Source organism: Alnus glutinosa, chromosome 8 (assembly GCF_958979055.1).
Source record: "Alnus glutinosa chromosome 8, dhAlnGlut1.1, whole genome shotgun sequence".
NCBI classification, from domain to species: Eukaryota; Viridiplantae; Streptophyta; class Magnoliopsida; order Fagales; family Betulaceae; genus Alnus; species Alnus glutinosa.
The window spans coordinates 7,916,970-7,940,129 of record NC_084893.1 but is presented as its reverse complement, the minus strand read 5'-3'; the positions used below and the strand labels follow the sequence as shown (position 1 = coordinate 7,940,129).

The following is a 23,160-nucleotide window of genomic DNA, read 5'->3' as shown; positions in this document are numbered from 1 at the left end:
CGGCAACGGCGCCGAAAATTGGTAGTGATCAAATCAAGACTTTAAAAAAAATTTGATTTTGTGTTCCAAAACTGTTCAGTTTTGATATTATGTGGATTTTAAATTTATAACTACTTAATAGCTATGACAACACAAATTAAAAACAATAAGTATAGGGAATTGATTTCAATCAATCCTCATACCAATGGCAGACTGTGTCTATCTTGGATTTTCCTTATATGTATAATATGAGCGCGTAATGATTGTCCATCACACGACGACCTCGACATGAAAATATTTTAGTTAAAAGATAATAATAACTAGATTTTAAATTTATAACTACTTGCAATAGTACGAATCTTTGCAGAATAGGACTATAGAGAGGGTATCGAACCTCAAGATTGTGATGGTTGTTTTCCTTTATAGAATATTTAAAATGCTATCCAATTTAACTTGGAAAAAGGTATTTTGTTTGAATTTAATAGATATAGAATTCTAGAATGAGAAGTATAGGGAATTGATTTCAATCAATCCTAATTCCAATGGTAGACTGTGTCTATCTTGGATTTTCCTTATGCATAATATGAGCGCGTAATAGTTGTCTATCACACGACGACCTCAACATGAAAATATTTTAGTTAAAAGATAATAATAACCTATCTTAGTTTCACATTAATCATCACCTAAAATCTAGTCATGAACTGATTTATGCACCCCAGCATGGACTGTAAAACCTTCTAATAAGCATACATATCTATGGAAAAAGAATAAATCATCTTAGTTTCGCACGAATCATCCACGTAAAATTACACTACAATGAAATACAATTAAACTACGAAGATGTGGAGTGATTTGTGTTCCATACCATGGTTCATCAAATTCACACAAATTATCCATCGTTCCCTCGATCACAGAAAAAGGAAACGTTGATTCTTCAAGACTGAATATAAATTTGAAGAACGTTTTACAAAAGTTTTACAAATCTCAAGGCTATATAATCATTATACATACACAGAAATCCCAAGAACAACAAAATCAAGCCACGGCACTTGGACGGAATTACATCAATACCTTATAATAAAATTAGTTACTCATGAAGAAGTGGGATTCTCTTATAGAAAAAGAAGGACTCATTTCTTTTAGAGAATTTGGAAGCCACGAGTGAAGCTTATATCTTCTGCCTGTATAAAATCAAGATAAAAGGAAGATAGAATTATATATTAACCTTTGAAAAACCAAACTACAAGTTGCAAAGAAAGAAGAACAAACATTTTGGAAAGGAAAACTACGAAGAAGCATCAAAGAAAACTAAACTAAAGCTCTTTGGAAAAAAACAACTAAAGAGTTGCATCCAAAGAATGTTTAAGCTACTGGAATTATTCTACAGAAATGCACTAAAAATTACTACATAAAGACTAACTCTCTCGACTCTTCTCTTTTTATAGAGAAAGGAAGCATCAAAAATATCCAAGGGAGTCCATTTCAGCGGCACAAAGAATTAGCGTTGTCATCTGTTCTCAACCGCTCAACTTAAAGATTGATTTCCACCGCACAAAGAAATGTCGACATCTGTAGATATTTTTGGAAGATAAGAGGTCGCTCGATCGACTTCTTTAGTGAGGAAGTTGAGTTTCTGTTGTCATTATAATTTTGCAGCTTATTGGAAACTAGCAGCTTGTACTCTCCGAAGGAAGTTGAGTTTCTTTGCTACCTTGTTGGTGTTGTTGGTGATTGCTTTCTTTTAATTCAACATGTTGTCGCTAAGGAATGCTATTAGTAGACGAGCTCACAAGGAACGAGCTCAACCGTGAGTCAACAGAATCCCTTAATTGAACCTTTCAAGTATATAATTCTGCACCCGTTTTCAATGACCAGTTTATGTTTTCTGTTTCTGTTTTCTCAGGCATTCAAGGAGAAAATTTGGGCTTCTTGAAAAGCACAAGGACTATGTAGAGCATGCACAAGTATTCCACAAAAAGGAGCAGACTTTGCAAGTAAAGTTACAAATTTTGTCTTGTTTTTTTCTTAATGTTTAGCTAGTAGTCAATATAAAAAAATAATATATGTCTATATACACACACACACTTGTGACACTTATACATACACATACACATATAGATATACATGTACATATATACCTTTTAATTGGTTACTATTCTCATTGTATTTTCTCTGCAGAAACTTAGGGAGAAAGCAGCTTTCAGAAACCCATATGAATTTTACTTCCGGATGATCAAAACAAGAACTGTTGATGGAGTCCATAAATTAGAGTAACATACGAATGAGATTCCGATGCCTCTTTAGCATCTTTTACTTGTCGCCTGTAAATCATAGTTGATATTGTAAGCTTCTGTTACAGGAGTGAGGCAAACAAATACACTCAGGAAGAACTTATGCTGATGAAGACCCAAGATATGGGATACATTCTTCAGAAATTGCAGAATGAGAAAAAGGGAGATGTATACTTAAAAACAAAAATTCATTGTAATCTTGTTCCCAAATGGGCAAGTAGGGCGGGGATGGAATAGAGTGGCTAATGAGTTGGGCAAGGTGTTGGTTTTCCTGGAAACTTCGTCTGGGTCTTCTCCCGTTGGTGTGCTATTTTCGGTGGAAAAGAAGGATGGGAAGGAGGTCTTGGGTTTGAAGGCCTCCTTACCAAGCTCGGGTGGGTTTTGGCCCTCTTTGGGTGGTGCTTTTCCATCGTTTGCGGAGGTGGTGAGGTCGGAGGGTTTTGTCAAGGTGCAGATTTCGCCGGCTGAGAAGCGTGAGCTGAATTTTCTCCTGGCAGTGAGGCTAGCAGCATCGGAGGAGGTGAGGGTGACCATGGACTGCTCAGTGTTGGAGAAGGAACCGTTGGGTAAGGATCGGTTGCTAAATCTGCAGAGCAAAGGACATCTAGCACGTCTCCCCTCTGCCCGAGGCACACCAGGATCAGCGAGGAAGCCGTTGCCTCATTTGAAATTGCAGACGTGGAGGAACTTTCTAGTGAGTTTGGTGGGTTGGGTCGTTGGTTCGTTGTTGGGTCGCTCGTCTGGGTTTGGGCTGGGTCTTAGACCCAATCTCAGATTCAAAAGTTTCCGTCTGGGCCTGCTTTTGGCAAAGCTCAAAGCAAAAAAGTGGATTGAGGATACGGGTCAAGGGCACCCTTTGGATTCTGAAGGGGGTTTTGAGTTCTCCGTGGGTTGTGGGTCTACTTCGGGTCTTCAACAGCCGGAGGCGACAAAGACAATCGACTTGGGTGGCGGGTTGTCTGCTACGACAGGTGCTAGGTTGCTTGCTCCGACCAGTGCTAGGTTGTCTGCTCCAACCAGTTCTGGGTTGTCTATTCTAACCCGTGCTGAGTTCTCCTTTCTTTCCGAAGACGCCGGTCCTTGTTTGATGGCCGTTGATCAACCTGGTTCAGAGGGATTTGCGAATCTCTCTGGGCCGATTTGTTCTGATCCGGTGTCTGCCTCTGCGCCTCCAGGTGTGGTGTTGCCGGTGTTCTCTTCCCCTTGTTCGGCTTTTTCTGGGTCCGTTGCGAATGCTTCTTCTTCCAAAGAACAACTCCTAGGTCAATCAAGAAGAACATAGGGATATAACAAGCAGCAAGATTCTCCCTTTAAGGCCAACTATAACAAGCTCACAACTCTAAAAGACACAAACGTCTTTGGTCCAGCCTTTGCTTCAGTGCCGACGGTTTCTAAGTCTTTCCAAAAGTACTACCAGAAGGCAAGGGAAGACAGATCTGGATTTTGGATGAGAATTTAGTTGATGAGTCTTTGGTAGCAATGGGGTTGCTTGTCAGCTTTTCAGCTAAGGAAGCAGCGGCATTGCTTCCAAATTTGAACCCTTCTTCGATGAAGGGCTTCCTTCGGCAGGGGTTTCTTAACCCCTGCCCAGCTGTGAAAGCTTCAACTACTCATACCTCGCTTTTAGAGACGGTTGTGGATGCCTTTGAAGAGGACTTTCATAGGAGGGAGATTATGAATTTGGTGATACAAGTGCGTCCTCTCGTGTTATAGTAGGGTGTGATTCTTGAGGGTTCGGGTTTGAGGGCTTTTGGGTTTGAGGGTTTGTTGGGTTTCTTTCTTTGTTTAAGCTATTTCTTTCTTGCTTTCTACTTAGGTGCTTTCTCTTGTATATTTCCGGTGTACTTAGGGGTGCCTTACACTTTTCATAAGACCAGTTTATTACTTCTAAAAAAAAAAAAAAATTGTTTTAACAAATCTTTCCTGAAGGTGTTGATTATGACATTCCATTGTTCAATGCAGAAAATTGAAAAGCTGGCTGCTGTGCTGCACTCTCTTGATAATCAGCCGTCAAATAGACGTGTTTACTATGTTGAAGAAAGGTTTGAGCTTCCTATCTTTAAATTCTTATTGTAATGAATTCATATCACTGTTTGCAATTTCCAAAAATTTAGGCGTTCTTGAATTATAATAGGAAGCATTTGGAGTTTTTTTTTAAAAAAAACAGGGGGTTTTTCTTTTTCTTTTTTTAGTTCTTTAATTTTTTCTTTTGTTGCTGCTCGTTTTAGTAGTGATTACTGATAGTCTAGATTATTGTGTCAGTTATGTCATATTTTTCTTAACTTCTGTGAACATCATCTTTGGTTAAATGATAATGGACCATTGATCAAGTTTTCAATTGGTTTTCTTCCGGCGCTTAGGCTTGATTTTGTGCAGTGATTTGATCTAATTTTGGATGTGTTTGTGCAGAAACTAGGCACAACATATTATAGTTTCTGTAGATATCTGTTTTTACTCTCTTGCTGCACATGAAACTCCTCGTTGACTAAAGGGAATTATTTGTTCTGTATAGATGAGATGACACTCAATATTTTAAAAGATTTTGTTGAAATCATAATTGAGTAGGAATTTGCGAATATGTGGCATGTAAAGGTGGGTTGGTTCAATGACACATTGCTGTCAAATGACTCAAATCCTATTAAGAAAGGCTATTTTTTTTTCTGTTTTTTTTTTAGATGCAATACAACTCACACAGCCACACGGCATTGAAATGTGTGGTATTACCTTGGGTGGGGAGGAGATGTCATTTGGTCCAAGGGCCATCAGTATCCTCTCAAGAATGATTTTAGTGCTTTATATCCTTGATCTTCTTTGTGACTTTCATTCTCTTTAAGTAGATTGTTGATCAACTTGATGATTAGAGAGCTCTTACTTCCCATTTTCCACTTTTACCACAGTAGTCTCACTTGATTTGACACAAACTAGATATCTCAAATAGTGAACTTCCACATATATTTAATTTCCAAATTGATCTTCCTTGTGATGTTCATTCCATTTGAGTAGAGTTTGATTGGCATGATGATTAGAAAGCGCTTGCTGCCAAATTTTGTCTTCCGCTTTTCCACTGGAAAAGATTTGGAATTGCTGTGTTCTCAAATCTCCATAAAATGCTGTGTTTGTGCTCCTTATATCATGTCATCTTTGTTGCATGAGAAAAGGAACGAATGTCAAGTAAATTTGACAGTTGGATGAGAAGTCTATCAATTATCCCAGTGTGCAGTTTCTGTTAATAACTCGTAAGGCTTCAAGAAAATGGGGAAAAAAATAATGATGGTTTGTATCAGTGTCCTGTAATGAAACTGTGTTTGGCTGGTTTTCGTAATTCTCATGGTTTTAACCTCCACATGTAAATGTTATCTACTCCATGATCACGTCAAAATCCCTTGCTTGATCAATTGCCTTGGAAACAATAAGTGTCAGGTTTGAAGCCCAGTGTGATTTGTAGGTTTGAGATTACTGTTTTCTCTCTAGCTTCATTTTCTCAAATGCGTAAACCTGCTTTGAACCTCACTCTAATACGAAAAATCGGTGTAGAACAGCAATAATGGACTTTTAGGCTTGGTAGGGTTTATTTTGGCAGCAAAGGTTTGTAGGGTTTTGTGATAGTTAGGGCTTTTGGTTGGTAGTGCAGGATTTTTTAATTGTACAAGGAAAATGTAGGATCTGAAATGAAACAAGGAAAACACTGAGGGTTTGAGCAGTAACCTGGGTATAGTGTTTTGGCTTTTAGTAGTTATTTGAAAGTTGTTTGAGTAATGGGGGCTTTAGTTTTTTGAAGATTAAGGTTTGGGGACAGAATAGGTGTGTCACACCTAGGACTTCTTAGTATCACACCTTGCAGAGGATTGCATTACGCAATCCTCAAGAGCAATCTTTATTGAAAATTCTCATAAATCTATTATTCAGTGAATAGAAACAATTATATTTATTACTAGGTGTCTAATACATAACCTGATTGGATTTGGATCTTTCTGGGTTTTGACTACTAAGCCTAACTAAATAAGTAGTCAAACCAACAAATAAAAGCCCAATAACATAATAAAACCCAAAATAAAACCTCAATGAACCAAAAGTACAGTTCATGCCTAAAAATATAAAATTATAGAAAGCCCTTAACTTGTAACATTAAATAAAACTAAATTAAAGTAAAATTGGTTTTTCGCTGCTTGCATCAGTATGGTGAATAGCAAAGGGAAACAATGGACCACTTACTTCTACATTTTTCAGTAGCTTAAGCTATATTGTTCATGGTTTTCTCTTTTTAGTGTCTTGGACGACACAAAGTTCTGTTGTTGAGCTTTCTGTTGTTGAGCTTTCTATTGTAGGAGGGGAAATCTTGTTAACATAAGGTGGCCATATTGCTTGCAGAGCAGTGCCTCAATGTTTGATTTGGAGCATTTGGTTTGGAAGAAATAAGAGGGCATTTGAGGGGAACGAGCAATCCTTGGGGAGAACTCAAAATTGTTTCCTCATAGTGTTTTGCTCTTGACTATCCGGTATCCATTGTCAATTCCTTCAGAATTTCTATTTCTTTTTATGGGTTCTAGTTTTCTTGATGCTTGAGGCTTGGATTGTAAACTCTCCTTTTGTTTTTCATTTCAATTTTGTTATTTTTTTCTCTTTCAGTGTGTTTCCTTTGTATATTACTGTCCACTTGGGTTGCACTCTGATGCGAATCAAATAGCACAAGAACTAAGAGAAAAGGATATGGGCTACTTTGAGGGAGCCGTGACCTTCAAGACACCAAAAGATGTTCTAGGTTTTGATAATATTCAAGCATGATATTTTATTCATTAGGATTATGTTTAAATAGGAGACGGCTAGGTCATAAGATATAACCATTAGGTCTAGCCGCCATTTACATCATGCAAGAACCCTAGAGGAATAATAGCTACATGTTACAAGGCTAGGTTTAGCCGTCATTGACTTGGACCCTAGTGAGAAAGAATACTCACGAATAGCCTCTAACCTTATTTGGAATATATTTTCCTCATTAGACTAGGATTAAAGGCTGGAAATAATATATGGAGATTGCCTCCTTATTTATTGCTAGCGTGAGGCTTACGGTATTGCCACGTAGCCTTTGCTTGATCTCCAAGATATGTCCGTATCATTCCTCTCCCCTAACAACTTCCTTGTCCCAAAGGAAGAACTCAGGAAATTGAGCTTGGACCATAACCTGGTCTTCCCACGTTGCCTCCGCCGGAGAAAGACCTTTCTTGTAGTTGTTGGGATCACTTGATCTTCTTCTTCTTCTTTTTTTTCATCAATATATTTTTTTTTTCCTGAACCAAAGCCAAACAAAAGCTCTCTTCTTTATCTCTCTCACACTACAGTGAACACAAGTGACTCCCAGAGGCATGGAGGTGCTGTGTAAGTTGATGACGGCGCGTTTGGATGGATGGGTCCGGTGCTTTCTAAATTTACGGCTGAGGTGGGCTGATTTGCGGCTGGTCGACGGTGGTTTCGTGGGACGCCGGTGTGGATGGATTTTTATCGCTTTTAACAGCTTTTTTCTACCTCTTTTTTGTGATGGTGGCAGCCGGTGAGGTAGGTGTTATAGGCAAGGATTGGCTTGCTGGAGAAGGGCATGGTGGAGACAAACTTTTAATTTTTCTCATATACTCCCTCTTTTTGGTGAATTTTTCATTCCATGTGAGGAATTCTTACCGCGTCTTTTCTTGCCTTGCTTGTTGCTCTACACTCAAGAAAATTTGGAAAGACATGGTGATGGGCATGGATCGGTGATTGTTGTAGAAAACAATCAACCTTGCTCTGATACCACTTGATGCGAATCAAATAGCACAAGAATTGAGGGAAAAAGATATGGGCTACTTCGAGGAAGCTGTGACTTCCAAGACACCAAAAGATGTTATGATATTTTATTCATTAGGATTATGCCTAAATAGGAGATGGCTAGGTCATAAGACATAATCATTAGGTCTAGCCGTCATTTACATCATGTAGGAGCCTTAGAGGAATAATAGCTACATGTTACAAGGCTAGGTTTAGCCATCATTGACTTAGACCCTAGTGAGAAAGAATACTCACGAATAGAATATCATTCTTGAATATTATCAAAACCTAGAACATCTTTTGGAGTGTTGAGGTCACAGCTCCCTCGAAGTAGCCCATATCTTTTTCCCTTAGTTCTTGTGCTATTTGATTCTCATAAAGTGGTATCAAAGTAAGGTTGATTGTTTTCTACAACAATCACCGATCCATGCCCACCACCATGTCTTTCCAAATTTTTTTGAGTGCAGAGCAACAAGCAAGGCTAGAAAAGATGCGGTCAGAATTCCTCGCGTGAAATGAAAAATTCACCAAAAAGAGGGAGGAGCATATGAGAAAAATTAAAAGTTTGTCTCCACCACGCGCCTCTCAAGCAAGCCAATCCTTGCCCATAACACCTACCTTACCGACTGCCATCGTCACAAAAAAAGAGGAAGAAAAGAGCTGTTGAATCAACATCGGACCCAACCTTCCAAACGCGCCGTCATCAACTTACGCCGCGCCTCCATGCCTCTAGGAGTCACTTGTGTTCACTGTGGTGCGAGAGAGATAAAGAAGAGAGCTTTTATTTGACTTTGATTTAGGAAAAAAAATATATTGATGGGAAAAAAGAAAGAAAGATCAAGTGATCCCAACAACAACTACAAGAAAGGTCTTTCTCCGGCGGAGGCAACATGGGAAGACCAAGTTATGGTCCAAGCTCAATTTCCTGAGTTCTTCCTTGGGGACAAGGAAGTTGTTAGGGGAGAGGAATGATACGGACATATCTTGGAGATCAAGCAGAGGCTACGTGGCAATACGGCCTCACATTTGCAGTTAGTAAGGAGGCAATCTCCATATATTATTTTCGGCCTTTATATCATAGTCTAATAAAGAAAATATATTCCAAATAAGGTTATAGGCTATTCGAGAGTATTCTTTTTCACTAGGATCTAAGTCAATGACAGCTAAACCTAGCCTTGTAACATGTAGCTATTATTCCTCTAGGGTTCCTGCGTGATGTAAATGATGGCTAGACCTAATGGTTATGTCTTATGACCTCGCTGTCTCCTATTTAAGCATAATCCTAATTAATAAAATATCATGCTTGAATATTATCAAAACCTAGAACATCTTTTGGTGTCTTAAAGGTCACGACTCCCTCGAAGTAGCTCATATCCTTTTCCCTTAGTTCTTGTGGTATTTGATTTGCATCAAGTGGTATCAGAGCACGGTTGATTGTTTTCTACGACAATGACATAACCATTAGGTCTAGCCGTCATTTACATTGGGTAGGAACCCTAGAGGAATAATAGCTATATGTTATAAGGTTAGGTTTAGCCGTCATTGACTTAGACCCTAGTAAGAAAGAATACTCACGTATAGCTTATAACCTTATTTGGAATATATTTTCCTTATTAGACTAGGATATAAAGGCTTGAAATAATATATGGAGATTGCCTCCTTATTTACTACCAGCGTGAGGCCTACGGTATTGCCACGTAGCCTCTGCCTGATCTCCAAGATATGTCCGTATCACACTCCCTTCATTTTGTTTTTGTGTTAGTTTGAAAATTTTATTTTTTAAGAAAAAGTTATGGAAATTTATCCCTTGTTGTACATCTGTTGTATGGTATCATTGTACTTGTTATCCTTCCTTCACCTCGCAACTGTGATTTGCAATAACTTTTCAAATCCTGCCTCGTCAATTTGAAGCTATAATGAAATCTTTGGATATGTTTTATCCCTTTCCTATCTCTTGCATGGAGGAGGCTAAAGAAATGTAGTTACTCTCTTTGAAAAGCGAAATGATGCCTGCTTCTAATGATGGTTTCAATGATGTTAAGAGGTATAGACAAAATGTTTGCTGTTACTTTAGAGATGCTCTGACCTGTAAATTAATTTCAAAATTGGCGCACTTATGCTCGCCGATATATACACCCACACTCAATGCACACTTTGTAGATGGTAGCTCTTGCACCTGCTCTCGTCAGTCTGCGCTCTAGTATCCTAGATCCAAACAAACTGTTCTAAGTTTTTGATGCGGCAAGGAGAACTTAGATCTAGAATAGATTTGATATGAACCAGCCAAAGATGCCACCATTCAAGGAAATTAAGGCTTACAAAAGGGTTTAGGAAGAAATTCCAGCAATAAACAAGGTTATAGCAAAGTGAAGAAGATAAGATTGAAGTTGGAACAATAAAAGATCAATTTCTAGGCTCCAAAGAGTCCAAGAACTCAGATCTGAAATTACATATATTGGAGAATAAAAAGCTGCTTACAATGACTCAAAAGAGGCTATTTATAATAGCCAATAGTAACCCTAGAATCCTAGCCCTTCATCTTGCACAGAACAAAGAAATCTTAACCATCCAACATCATTAAAAGTCACATGCTAGTCACACGACCTTTTTAAAATACTAAGAACATAATAATATAAAGCGTAACATAATAATAAAAAACTGGTCTTGAAATAACTAATGGACCGGATAAAATACACTAGGGGGGCTTCTTTGCTTTGGGCTTAGATGCCCCTGCATCGGTTTTCTTGATGTTTTATATATATATATAAAAGGTGTTCTTGATGTTTTATGCAGAAGTTTAGGACATTTTTGCTTCGAAGCAATAAAATTACTTTTTCGATTAACAGGCTTATTCAGTTATATTGCTGATTTCCTGTTTTTGGGAAACAGTAAAGGGGCCAATTATTTTCAGTTCGATCCTCTTATTCAAAAAACTGATGAATTTGATGGTTAAAACATGGTGATGGTGGCAAGTGTGACATAATTGGCGCCATTAGTATGATGTTGGTGGCAGCACATATGGTAGTGGTAGGCTGTATCAGTGTAGTGGTGATACTGGCAATGTTGATAGTGGTGACACTGTTGTTGTTGTGATTATGGTGATGACATTGGTGGTGACCATGCATTGGTGGTGTTGTAGTCATTCTGATAGTGACAACTATATTAGGGGAGTGGTAGGCTGTATCAGTGTAGTGGCCACCATGCATTGGTGGTGTTGTAGTCACTCTGATAGTGAAACTATATTAGGGGTGGTGGCAGTGAAGGCATGGATGCTGTTGGTAACAGCAATAGTGGAGGGATTGGTGCCATAGTGTCGAAGAAAGAATGGTGGGGAGGTGGTGGTGGTGAAGGCATTTGATGTTGTTGGTTGGTGCCTCAATAGTGGAGGGATTAACCCAGTTGGTGGAAGCATGGTGGTGGTTATCATTAATTGATGGTGGTGGTCAAGGCATATAATGCTTTTATCTTTTTTATTTTTTATTTGTTTATTTCTTTTTTGACCTACTCCCTGAGCAGAGATGCATGCTTTACAGGTGGTGGGTCAGTCAAGTTTCGGAGGAAATTGTAGCGAAGGAAAAAACACATTTACCAAATGCATTTGTTTCATTTAGTGCAAGCAAAAATCACATATTGTTATTTAAAATCTTGCATAGTAAAGTATCGTACGATTTAATGTGCGGAATGCTTCTTAATCTTATGATTTCTTTTTCTCTTATTATTGTTGTTGTTCGTAGTATTATTATTAGGGAGCAGTTATTTGTTAGTGACATTCTTTTGTAAGGCTGAGGAGTGCTGCAATTTGGAAGATGGTGCCAATCTGCATTTTTGGGTGTGTTTGAAATGAAAGAAATCTTGGGTGTTTTGAGCATTTGGGGAGTTCCATAGAAGATATTTTAGCTTTGTTCTTTCATATTCTGTATCTTTTGACGGTGGTTTTTTTGTCCCCACTGTCGATTAGTTTTGTTGATTTCCTTGTTCGTTTTTCTATTTCCTAGTCAGGTGTTTCCTTTTGTATACGTTCAGTGTACTTTGGGCCGCCTTACGCTTTCAATAAGACTAAATTTACTTATAAAAAAATTTTCTTTTGTATTCCATATACAGGAAAACAGCTGCTTCCTATAGAGAACTAAAAGCAAGGAGGAATAGAGTGAGTCAGTTGGAGAAACTCTATATGGATATGGAGTTGCAGAAGGAATTACAGGTATAGACATCTTAAACTCCTTGCTTTTTAATTGGCTGTTGGGTTGTGGCTTGAAGTTTAGGAAATAAAAACAAACCATTTCATAAACAGAAAAAGGGTCGGAAGCGAAAATCATGCGAAGATGAGATTGTTTGTCCCACCTCTAAATCAGTATACAAGTGGCGGCCAGAACGAAAGCGTTGAAAAGTTCTTTTTGATGGTAAAGCCTCTGTCTGTGTCTTGATATCTACCTCTTACCTCAAATTAATTGTTATTTCTGCTTTATTAAGCATATATTAATTTGATATTTCCAGGAATACAGCTGCAGTTGGGCCACTGAGACTTGAATTTCTAACAGTAAAAGTAAATGGAGATCTTAAGTTGCATTGTTATCAGCAACTTTTACTTACATTTTCTGTTGTATATCTAAAATGTTGATCTTGTATGGAAAAAAGCTGAAACTACCTGCCTTTCGTTTGGCAAATGAAAGGTGTTTGAGCTTTTGGTCAATTTTGTAAACTAGTTTGTTCTTTTTAGGCAACTTTTGAGTAGTAGTGCTTGTCCAAGCAGCCGAGATTCCCTTTTTGTAATTTTTTTCAATTTCCTCTGCAGTGGCCTCAGTGGCGGTCTTTGCATCATTGAGAAATATATATATGCATTTACCACCATTTGCCAGAATCTATACAATTTTTTAAAATATCCACGAAGATCCATACACATGAAGATATAAAGATCCATACGAAGAACAACAATTGGTCTATAGAATATTTCCCATAAAGATGAATCCCACTGTCAGGAGACTTGGAATAAGATTTACTGATGTGAATCATGGATCCAATAAAAGATATGGTCATCAGTGTTTGATCTTGGCGTTAAGTTTGCAGCGACGTCTCAAGCCCGGATTCTTCGGGATTAGCTGTTATCCCTTATTATCCTAGATAAGCTTCTATTCTAGATTTTTTTTGGTATAAGCCCTTATCCCACACGATTTGGTATAAGAGTTCCAGTAATTTAAATAGTGAGCAATCCAATTTGAATTCGACTCCAAAGTTCAGCAGTAATCCCAATTCAAATTGAATATGACTCACTCTATAAATAGGTTCCTATCTCAGGTATGCAAAGAACTCTGAATTATTGTGCGTACTCCATACGTATTGTCTATAGAAACTGCTCCATACGTATTGTCTATAGAAACTGAATTAGGCATGAAACACCGCTGGCACACCTGACAAGCTCCTATGTTTATTTTCTTTATCTTACAACAATCGGAGAAAGTTGGTTATTTGTTTTATTTGTCTTACAACAATTCAGAGCAAGCACCAACGGCAATCCAACAATTATTATTATTTTTTTTTCAAAAAGAAAAACAAGAGAAGCAGAAAATAAGGTGCGAGGGATTGACGATGATGATGAGTTTCAAAACTTTATTTGCAGTCGGAAAAATCTTCTGCAAACATGGCCCTGTTTGACAATTTCCTCCCCCCAAATTTTCCCCTGCAACCTTGTGCATAGTCAGTACGTTGCACAACTAGGTGGGCCCAATATGTAGTTGGCTTGCCCATTCCCCAGGGCATCACATGCGTTGCTTTATCTATGATGTATGTGCCAAAATTTTTGACACTAGTACCCTTTGGATGATCTCTCCTTGCAACTAGATTCGGAATCCTCTGGCACAAAGCCTCTGCGTTTCCCACAACCTTCTTGACGAGGAGCAAAAACTAGAGCAAAATATGGTCAGTCTTTCACATGTTGCTGCATCGGCAATGGCATCTGACTCTTTAGGTGAGGCTTTCTCTCCATCAATTCTTCACCTTCCACTTTCAAAAAAAATAATCTCATCTATTCAATCTTCTTTGTCCCTTCAATCCTTCATTACTCAACCTGCACATATAGGCCATACGATTCACAGGAGAGGCTCCTATTCAGCCAGCTTCTAAACCCCTCATCCATCAAACCGTACGAATCTTGCCTGATCTCCAACTCCTAACACTGGTTTCTTCTATAAAATGGACCAACTCTCAACATACAACAGCAAGTTTCACAATCTGAAGGAAGGCTGCTTCATCAAAGTAACCTGCAGAGAACCACGGTTCTTACCTATAGTTGTGCCTCTCAACTTCGTCAGTTGATGACACATACAAAGACGGCTCCAACTACCAAATCACAGACACATGTACCTTCCCTTGGCTGTTTCTTTCTTTTCTTTTCTTTTTTCCTTTTTTTTTTTTTTTTTTTTTGAAATTTTAATGATAATGATATGGTAAATAAGGTTTGTGAGAATCTGTTGTGGAACTTGAATATTAATAAAATAAAATAAAATAAAATCAAACGGGATAAAAACATGAAAATTTTCCATGTTAGCTTAGCCAGGAGATTAGATGAAAGAAACTTGTTTATTTGTTTAAAACAAGGAAAAATCTTCGGCAAAAGTCAAACATCGAGATTCGAGAGTGTCGGAGAGTGGGAGGGAGTGTTAACAGAAAAGCTTTGTAAAGGACGTTTGTTGAAAATGAAAAAAAAAAATTCCCTCCCAATGATTTGGTTCTGTCAAATCTAGTTCTGTCTCACTCGCTGGTGGAGACGGACAGCCGGAGAAGAGAGACAATGCCGGTGAAGAAGGACGACAGACCGGAGAAGAGAGAGATAGAGAGAGAGAGTGAGAGAGAGTGAGAGAGAGGGGTTGGGAGGGAAAGTGAAAAAAATTTCCCTCCCAACTCGTTTTAGTTTGAAAAAAAAAAAAAAAGCCACGTAGGATGGGTGGGAAGGGGTGGAAGAGTTGGAGGAAGTGTTAACAAAAAAAAAAAATGTTAAATTTACAACACCAACACAACAATCATACAATAACTCCTCACATGAGGGTGAGCCCCACACACTGGGACCACTCTCATGTGAAGGATTATTGTGATGGTGTTGTGAATGAATCAAATTTCCTTCGACATTAGTCTCCCGTGACGTCGTTTTTCAAAATTAAATCTTTTTTTAAGCTTTCTAAAAAAAAGTGAACTATTTTTATAGGACACAAACCCACCCAGTACCCACTTCTTATTAGCCCGACCCGAACCACTCGACAGCTCAAACCGCTCCCATTCAAATTGCAGTTTGAGTTGGCCATCGCCAGATTCGCCACAATCCAAATTCTATCAACGTTTCAATATTTTTTCCCGATAAAATCACAGGTTCACAAACCCTAATCTCTCAGCTTGCAAAGTTTGGAGCTGTGAGACTCTGATTCATACCTACAGAGGTAAAAACTTTCATGCATGTAGATTGTTGTATTGGTTTGTTAATTTATTTGGGTCTTCATTAATATTGTGCTAAGGTTATGAAGGATTGAGAATCTGAAGAATAGGGTTTTTGGTTTTCATGAATTCGTACTGAAGGGTTTGAATTCAAGAGTACTCAAAATGCGTTTTTGGTTAAATAATGACGAAATGTCGACATAAATTTATGAATTTCAAATCTTGTTTCCCTTTTTAAAAATTAAAAATAAAATATGAGGGAGAAAAATTCCGCATATTAATTTTTTTTTCTTTTTTAGGGATTTTGTTTTAATTTAATTTCGTGCGTTCTTGTATACTTGGTACGACAAATATAAGCAATTTCTCACCTTTGTTTATCCTTTTTTTTTTTTTTTAAGGCATCTGAAAAACCGTGTTGTATCATCTATGTCCGTCATTTGTTTATTATTGATGACGGCATTTAATGCTATACTTGGGGATCATCTCTGATAGTTTAGTAATGGATACAGGTATTCCTTTTGCGCATTTGTCTTTATTTTTCTTGCACAAATGTCGCATCACACAAGGAGTGATAGTGAAAACTCTTCAGACATTGAGGAACTCTTACAGATTGGAACTAGATGTAGAGAGGTAAATGTTATGCCCATCTTACCTACTTTTGAGTATGTTTTTAAGATGTTGTTAAGGGAATTGTAATCTGTGGCCTTAAGGTAATCCTAGAGTACTGTAATTGGCTAGCTTCTGGGTTGAGATCTAAACATTAGTTTATATTAGGATTGTATATACGAAAATTGCCATGAACCATTTGCAATCAATTTGAGGTAGGATTAGTGGGGAAAAAAAAAAAAAAAAAAAAAAAGAACTCCTAATATATCCTCATAGATTTCATGAGCACGTTAATTGAAACTGGCAGCCACTTGTTCTATTTTCAGAAGACTTTGGCATAGTAATATTTTCCAGCCATTGGCTGGGTAATGTTTCTATTATCAATTCAAGTTTGAATATGGATATCTGTAGTTGTCATCTGAATTAACACATTGTGCCTTTTGTAATTGATCTATCTGTTTATTCACTTATTTGTATGCAGTTAAGGAAAGAAAAGGACATGCTGAAAGATTCACAGTCCCAAAGCTTCGAAATGATCCGAGTAATGTTTAGATGCTTATAGCAGTTTTTTATTTTTTTATTTTATTTTAATTTTTAATTTCTACAGATTATGAAACATAAAGGACAATCATTATCTTTGATATGCTCAAGTCATTTATTTGATTCCTCTTTGGATAAATTTACTGAGTATGGACATGACGTTGAATCATTCCTTTTCCCATTTCATTGTCCTCCTACTAACATTCTCTGACCTCTGTTGCTTTTCAGTTCATTATTATTTACATTGTCCTGTAATATAGAAACTAGTGAAGACATGAAAAGAAACTTTTTGGTGCTGCGAAATATACTGCTTTGGGATGTGGTTGTACCATGTTTTGAACTGCATTAATACGATTGTATAGGTATACCTAACTGTTGTAATGTTTCATAGGCTGGTTGTGGTCGACCTCTCATAGCTCTTGAATACCTATCTTTTAATGACAAATTCCTGTATTATGACATGTAAAGATAGATTGGAAAATCACTTATCAAAAAAAGAGATTGGAAAATACAACCTAGTAAATGGTATAACACATACGTTTTTACTGTTGCTGCTTATTTTCCAATTCAGCTGCTAGAAAAAGGGTGCCAAGTCTGGCAGAGTTTTTTTCCAAATGGTCCACAAATATTCTAATGATAATTTTCAGAAAAGCATGTGAAGAAAACTCCTCATTTGAAGCGAAGAGGTCAATAAGAAGGCAAAAAAGGGAAAAGAAAAGAAAGGATACAAAAGAAGTAAAAAATGGCAGTTTTAACCTTCTGCTCCATCCCTCTTCTTTGGTCTGTAAACAAGTTGCCTTTTAAGAAGAAGAATATTTTCTGGCAGAATATCAGTAAAAGTGCTAGAAGTTATTATCTTCAGCAAACTTACCTGATTTAAGACCTTTATTTATTTATTTATTATTATTTATTTTTTTATGCAGAGACTAGAACTACATGTGAATTCATTGTCAAAGGCTCATACAGAAGACAAGAAACACATTCAAAAGTTGGAAAAAGAGCTGTTGAACTGCTCTCAAGAAATAGGTAGTTATTCTTACATTTATAAAGACATGTATTTGCTTAGTTTGTTCAACTTTTGTGGCTGATTATTATTTTTCCTTGTGTATGGAGTATTATAGCTTGTTTGCATTCCTTTATTTGATGATGTCTTCTCATGTATCATAAATTGCCACCTCTGAAACATGCATTCTATTTTATAATGGATGTCCATCTCTGAAACATGCACTCTGTTTTATAACGTATGTCTCAGTGGCATTTTATGAATTTCTTCTATTTTAACTTCTCAAGCTCTAATCCAATTTTTTCCATCCCATGGTATCGAAACCATGGATGAGATCATCTTCATTCTACTATTTGATCAATATCTTGTAATATATGATTTCTTCTAATCTGAAGTAAAGCATTTGATTATTTGATGAATGTATTACAAACCCTTTTGATTAAGAGACTATTAAGATGCAATAACATTTAACCTATGTGCAAAGAATTTTATTGATTGCGATATGTTCACTCATTTCTCAGTAGTGGAAACTCACATTATAATGGTAGTTAGGGCAATGTAGAAACTGCAACAGTATCTGTGTTTTTTGGACTTTTTTTTGTCCTTACATTTAAAGGAAACTGTAATTTGACATAGCCATTAGAAAATAGTATAATTGAATGCAAGGATAACTAGTTGTGTTACATTCATGCACCACCTTACTATGCAAGTAAGTCATCATGATAATCATTCCCTGATCAGGTACTCTGACAAATTATATCAAGAGTTAGGGCTTGATTTTCTATATAGTTCATCCTGCATTTATGCAGGATTTAGGGTAAAGCAGTTTATGTATCTGTAGTTCCCCAAATAAGGGCAATTGTGTTCAACTATGCGATTCTTAAAGTTATGTTTTGCTTTCCAATATCCTTTCTGCCACCCAATGGTTTACTTAAGATGTATCCTTTGTGTATTTGTCAATGACAATATAACAATGTATGCACATTGATGGCTCTGGCAGCATGCTTTTCCATCCTTGACTTGAGTTGTTGGTGGTTTTCTTTGGCTTATCCCAATCACAACATTCATCGCAGATTACCTGCAGGATCAACTAAATGCAAGGAACACAGAGGTGAACCGCCTGGAAGAGCATGTACACAACCTTGAGCTGAAATTAGCAGACATGGAAGATGTACAGGAGAAGGTTAACAGGTTAAGGGAGGAACTGAAGAGGTCTGATTTGGAGCGCTTGTTCTTGATGCAGGAACTGGAAAGCAAAGAAGTAGATTTACAAAAGTCAACTTTGTGTATAGAGAAACTAGAGGAGTCAATTTCATCGATGGCATTAGAGTCTCAATGTGAAATAGAAAGCATGAAGCTTGATATCATGACCTTGGACCAGAGTTGCTTCGAGGCTAAGAAAATCCGGGAAGAAACTGTTGAAGAAAAAGCTAGGATGAATGAGTTGATTCAAGAGCTTGAGGTTCAGTTTCAGGATGCACAAAAAATTATCGAATGTCTAGATAAGGAAAATAAGAAACTGAAGGAGAAGCTGGATACATCCGAAATGAATGCTAGAGTATTTTATCAAAGGATTGAAGAATGGCTGGCAAACAAGATGAGTACATCTAAAGAAATGAGGTACATCACAATTTATAATTGCTTTTTTTGTTACCCAGTAACTTGAATGTCCCAATTAGATATTCTATCTAGATAATATTATAATGGTTCATAGGAAGAAGCTTTTGTTCTACTCCACTCTTTAGACCGACCAGATGCACCTGACAATAAAATCACCGTTTAGAGTAATCTCTCTTATTCAATATCCATTTATCAAGACATTTCTGTAGAATCAGAAAATTAATCAATGAGCCAGGTCTTTTTTTTTTTATTTGACGCCGGATAGTACTTCCATTTGGGATTTGACTTGGATCTTGAGCTCTTCCTTGGTGGAGTCCTATTGGTGAAAATTTTTGGTTAGTGTTGTTTCGAGGTGACTAATAATCATCTCTGCTTCCAAAGGAAATTGAAGAATTTCGTGGGAATCCTACAAGATCTATTTGTTCTTTTTTTCTAACATATGGTCAGAACTTCACCTGGGTCTGAATCCTACTATGACATCCACTTAAGATCAGAAAACAAAAGGCATCGGTCTTGTTTGGCAAGCAACATAAATATTTTCAACTTCATTTTCACATTTTTAAAAAACAATCAACATCAAAACATCATAACTTTTTTCACTTTTTATATCATATCAATAATTTTTTATTACTATTCAAATAAAAAAATCCATTACAATACAAATTTTTTTCACTTTTCTATATAAATTATTTTTACTTTATATCACATCTATCACTTTTTACTAACTCAAAAATTCTTTTCTCTCTATTCTGTTCTGTTCACTCGCTTGCCAAACATACCCATCATTTCAGAGGGGTGGTTTTAGAAGATAAAAGAAGACATTCCTTATCTCCAATAGATTATAAATAATTGGTTTCTATCCATTTTGTCTCCATGGCACTAGTATTCTTATCTTTTGAATTATATAATTCTTGACCCAACATCGTTATGAGTAGATGTTAAACCTGTCTTTAAGGGATTATTGTTAGAATTGTCTTGAGGAGAAAATGCTGCATTAAGTTTTGTTTTGAACCCTTAAAACTTTTAATCATATGGGTATATCTTTGTCTCTTTATTTTCATTCAAAGTTCGTCTTTTGACATCCTTATTAATGTTTAATACCACTTTTAGCACTTGTGGAGAAGTCTTGGGTCCAATCCTTTCCAAATTGGCAGTGGTATCAGGACCAGATGCAGATTCAAGAATGAAGATGGAAAAGATGTCACGACAAGTCCAAGAATATGAACTGCTTGTGAAGCAACTTAAGGTATGACGATCCATGGAAGCATTGCCTTTGACAGTGAGTGATCAATCTCAGTGGGTTGAATAAACAAAATTAGGTTTCAAGTGAGACTTCAGTCCCCTAGGTTCTTGTCCTTTCTGAACTTGGAGGTTTCATGACTCAATTCTTAACTTGTAGAAGTTAACATGCTAATGATTTCCAGGAAGAATTGAGAGAGGAAAAGTTGAAAGCAAAAGAAGAAGCAGAGGACCTAGCTCAAGAAATGGCTGAGCTAAGGTACCAAATTACAGGTTTGCTTGAAGAAGAGTGCAAGCGCCGTGCTTGCATCGAACATGCATCTTTGCTGAGAATTGCTGAATTAGAGGCACAGGTATGGGTGTTTAGATTTGCAATCTTTCTTGTATGCCTTAAGAAGAATACACTTTTGTAAAAACGTACAATCCTGTTTTGGTGATCAAGGTTCAAAAAGAAAATAGAAAATCCTTTGCTGCTGTCATGCACCTCCATGAAGTATAGAGATGTTGGTATCAAAAGCTGTAGGGGTCCATGTAGAGAAGAAGTTATTGAGGTTTGTATCACTCTAAAGTTTCTTTCTAAATTGCACATCCATTTTCACCCCTTGCTCATAATTGATGCTTTTCATCCATATAAGGTGCTCTAATTCGTATTCATAGTACCCTCTGACAAGAAAGCGGAACAATTGTTTTTTTTCTTAAATGCATGCTTAATCTTTCCATGCAGGGGTTATATGTGATGCTCTCCACACAGAAACAATGTGTGAAGCTGTCAAGACTCAAGACTACCATCCTCTGGAAGTCTTTCTTTCTATGCATTGCTTTGTGAAAGAACTTCAGAAAGCAAAACTTGATCGAGTACTGCAGATGATGCAGCACTTTGTAAAGCAGCCATATGTACCAAGGCATTGAAGAGAGGTTAGGGAAGGTGTGTTGTGTCATGAGTGGAATTTGTATGGATAAAATTGTTTGTTACAGCAGCCATGTAATGCATTGCAGATGGATATACGGCTACAGAGTGCTTGCACTGAAAATCCTTTTTATTTTTGGGTAAAAGATTCAGCAATCGATGCAGATATTTATGCTACTGAGCACATTAAGTTAATAGCCAAAATATACTTGGTGTGAAAAAAAAATAGTTAGATAGCTCTCGTGTTTCTACTTATATATGGGATTGTTAGTGCTTAAGGCAGTCGAGAATATTGGTCATTTATCTATTTTTGAGCATCATGGAACGTATGAGATCATGGTATATGTCATGATTGTTCAATATGTAAAAATAAGGAAAAATTGCACTTAGCTTAAATTACTAATCACTCCCTCCGGTATCAAAATTAATTCGAAAATTCCTGTGGTTGATATAATTTATAAATCGCTCTCTTTAGTCAAATACCATTAAAAATTTTAACAGATTCTGTTTGGTGTCGTGTCAGCTTCAATAAAATAGTGACACGTGTCGATCATAATAAAAAATATGAATCTATTGAAAATATAAATAAATAAAACTTAAAAAATTATTATTATTTTTTAAAAAAAATTGAAAATAGAAAATGGGTGCCAACCCCAGGTACCGAGGGTGGAGCACAGCCACTCCCAACCGCCCTTTTTTTTTCTTTTATATTTTTATTTTTTATTTTTTTGAAGTTTTATTTTTTGATATTTTTAATAGATTTATATTTTTTTTTATTAAGATCGACACGTGTTACTATTTTATTGATACTGACGTGTGGCACCTAATGAAATTTGTCAAAATTTTTAACGGAATTTGACTCTAGGCAGTGATTTGTAATTTAGGTTAACCACAGGGACCAATGGTGCAATTTTCTCTAATAATAAAATACCTTGATTGTTCAATATGTAATGATTAGTACTTCTTAACTAAGATTGTTTATATTTATGATACAGGCCGGTTGTTTCGACGTAAAATATTTATAGAAATTTTTTTTTCCTATTTTTGAGTATTTAGCATTGCGTAAAATATTGGTCAACTTGAAAATGTTTTTAGTTTACTAAGAAAAATAATTTTCATGTGTTGTAAAATAGTTTACGCTTCTTAATTGTGAGATGGTCTCTTATGGACTTTACTTTCCCGAATAGGTCTTAGACTATCTGAACACCTTCCCGATTGTAATATGAGTAGGCAATTGCACTAAATTTCAATCCTACTTCCGAATGCATTTTATTCTCTCATACTTTCTTCTTCTGCAGCTCTTTCGTTGTCGCTCTTTCTTGCAACTTCTTATATTATATGAAAATATTTAAAAATATTGGACTATTTTTCATACGAGCATAAGGCCGATAATTTTTTTTTTCAAATCATTTTCAAAATTGCCAACTAACAACGTAAAATAGTTACATTTATCAACCTTTTGAAACTCCAAAAAAGGCATTTTCACTTTTTTTTTTATTATATTTTTATAATAAAACCTAGTTAAACATTAAAAATGAAAAAATAAAACCCAACGCATTACCAACTCTTATTAGAACAATCATTATTCAAATCTTGCAACTCTGTCTAGCCAGACATTTTCAAACTTGTAGCCCAATATTTAATTTTTTATTGGAGGCAATTTGTACTGTTTATGGGGTTTCAATGGTTTTGTTTTTTTTTTTTTCCACTTTGAGAGTATGTTTTGATGAAACTATAAGGGCATGAAATATTCATATGAT

At 36.5% G+C, this 23,160-nt stretch overlaps 2 protein-coding genes across 2 annotated transcripts; both read left to right on the top strand.

Moving 5' to 3' along the window:
- The first annotated feature begins 1,730 nt into the window (after positions 1 to 1,730).
- On the top strand, positions 1,731 to 12,831 carry LOC133875781 (probable U3 small nucleolar RNA-associated protein 11). The gene is made up of 8 exons (XM_062314015.1): positions 1,731 to 1,786; positions 1,883 to 1,973; positions 2,158 to 2,249; positions 2,339 to 2,438; positions 4,233 to 4,312; positions 12,168 to 12,267; positions 12,358 to 12,466; positions 12,561 to 12,831. The coding sequence occupies exons 1-7, from the start codon at positions 1,731 to 1,733 to the stop codon at positions 12,448 to 12,450; spliced, it is 612 nt and encodes a 203-aa protein (XP_062169999.1). The 3' UTR covers positions 12,451 to 12,466; positions 12,561 to 12,831.
- Positions 12,832 to 15,236: 2,405 nt separating this feature from the next.
- Positions 15,237 to 21,636, top strand: LOC133874697 (uncharacterized). The gene is made up of 9 exons (XM_062312576.1): positions 15,237 to 15,490; positions 15,995 to 16,115; positions 16,573 to 16,632; positions 17,555 to 17,657; positions 18,708 to 19,254; positions 20,365 to 20,500; positions 20,679 to 20,846; positions 20,936 to 21,044; positions 21,218 to 21,636. Exons 2-8 carry the CDS (start codon positions 16,035 to 16,037, stop codon positions 20,990 to 20,992), a joined length of 1,152 nt encoding a protein of 383 aa, XP_062168560.1. The 5' UTR covers positions 15,237 to 15,490; positions 15,995 to 16,034; the 3' UTR covers positions 20,993 to 21,044; positions 21,218 to 21,636.
- Positions 21,637 to 23,160: the final 1,524 nt, after the last annotated feature.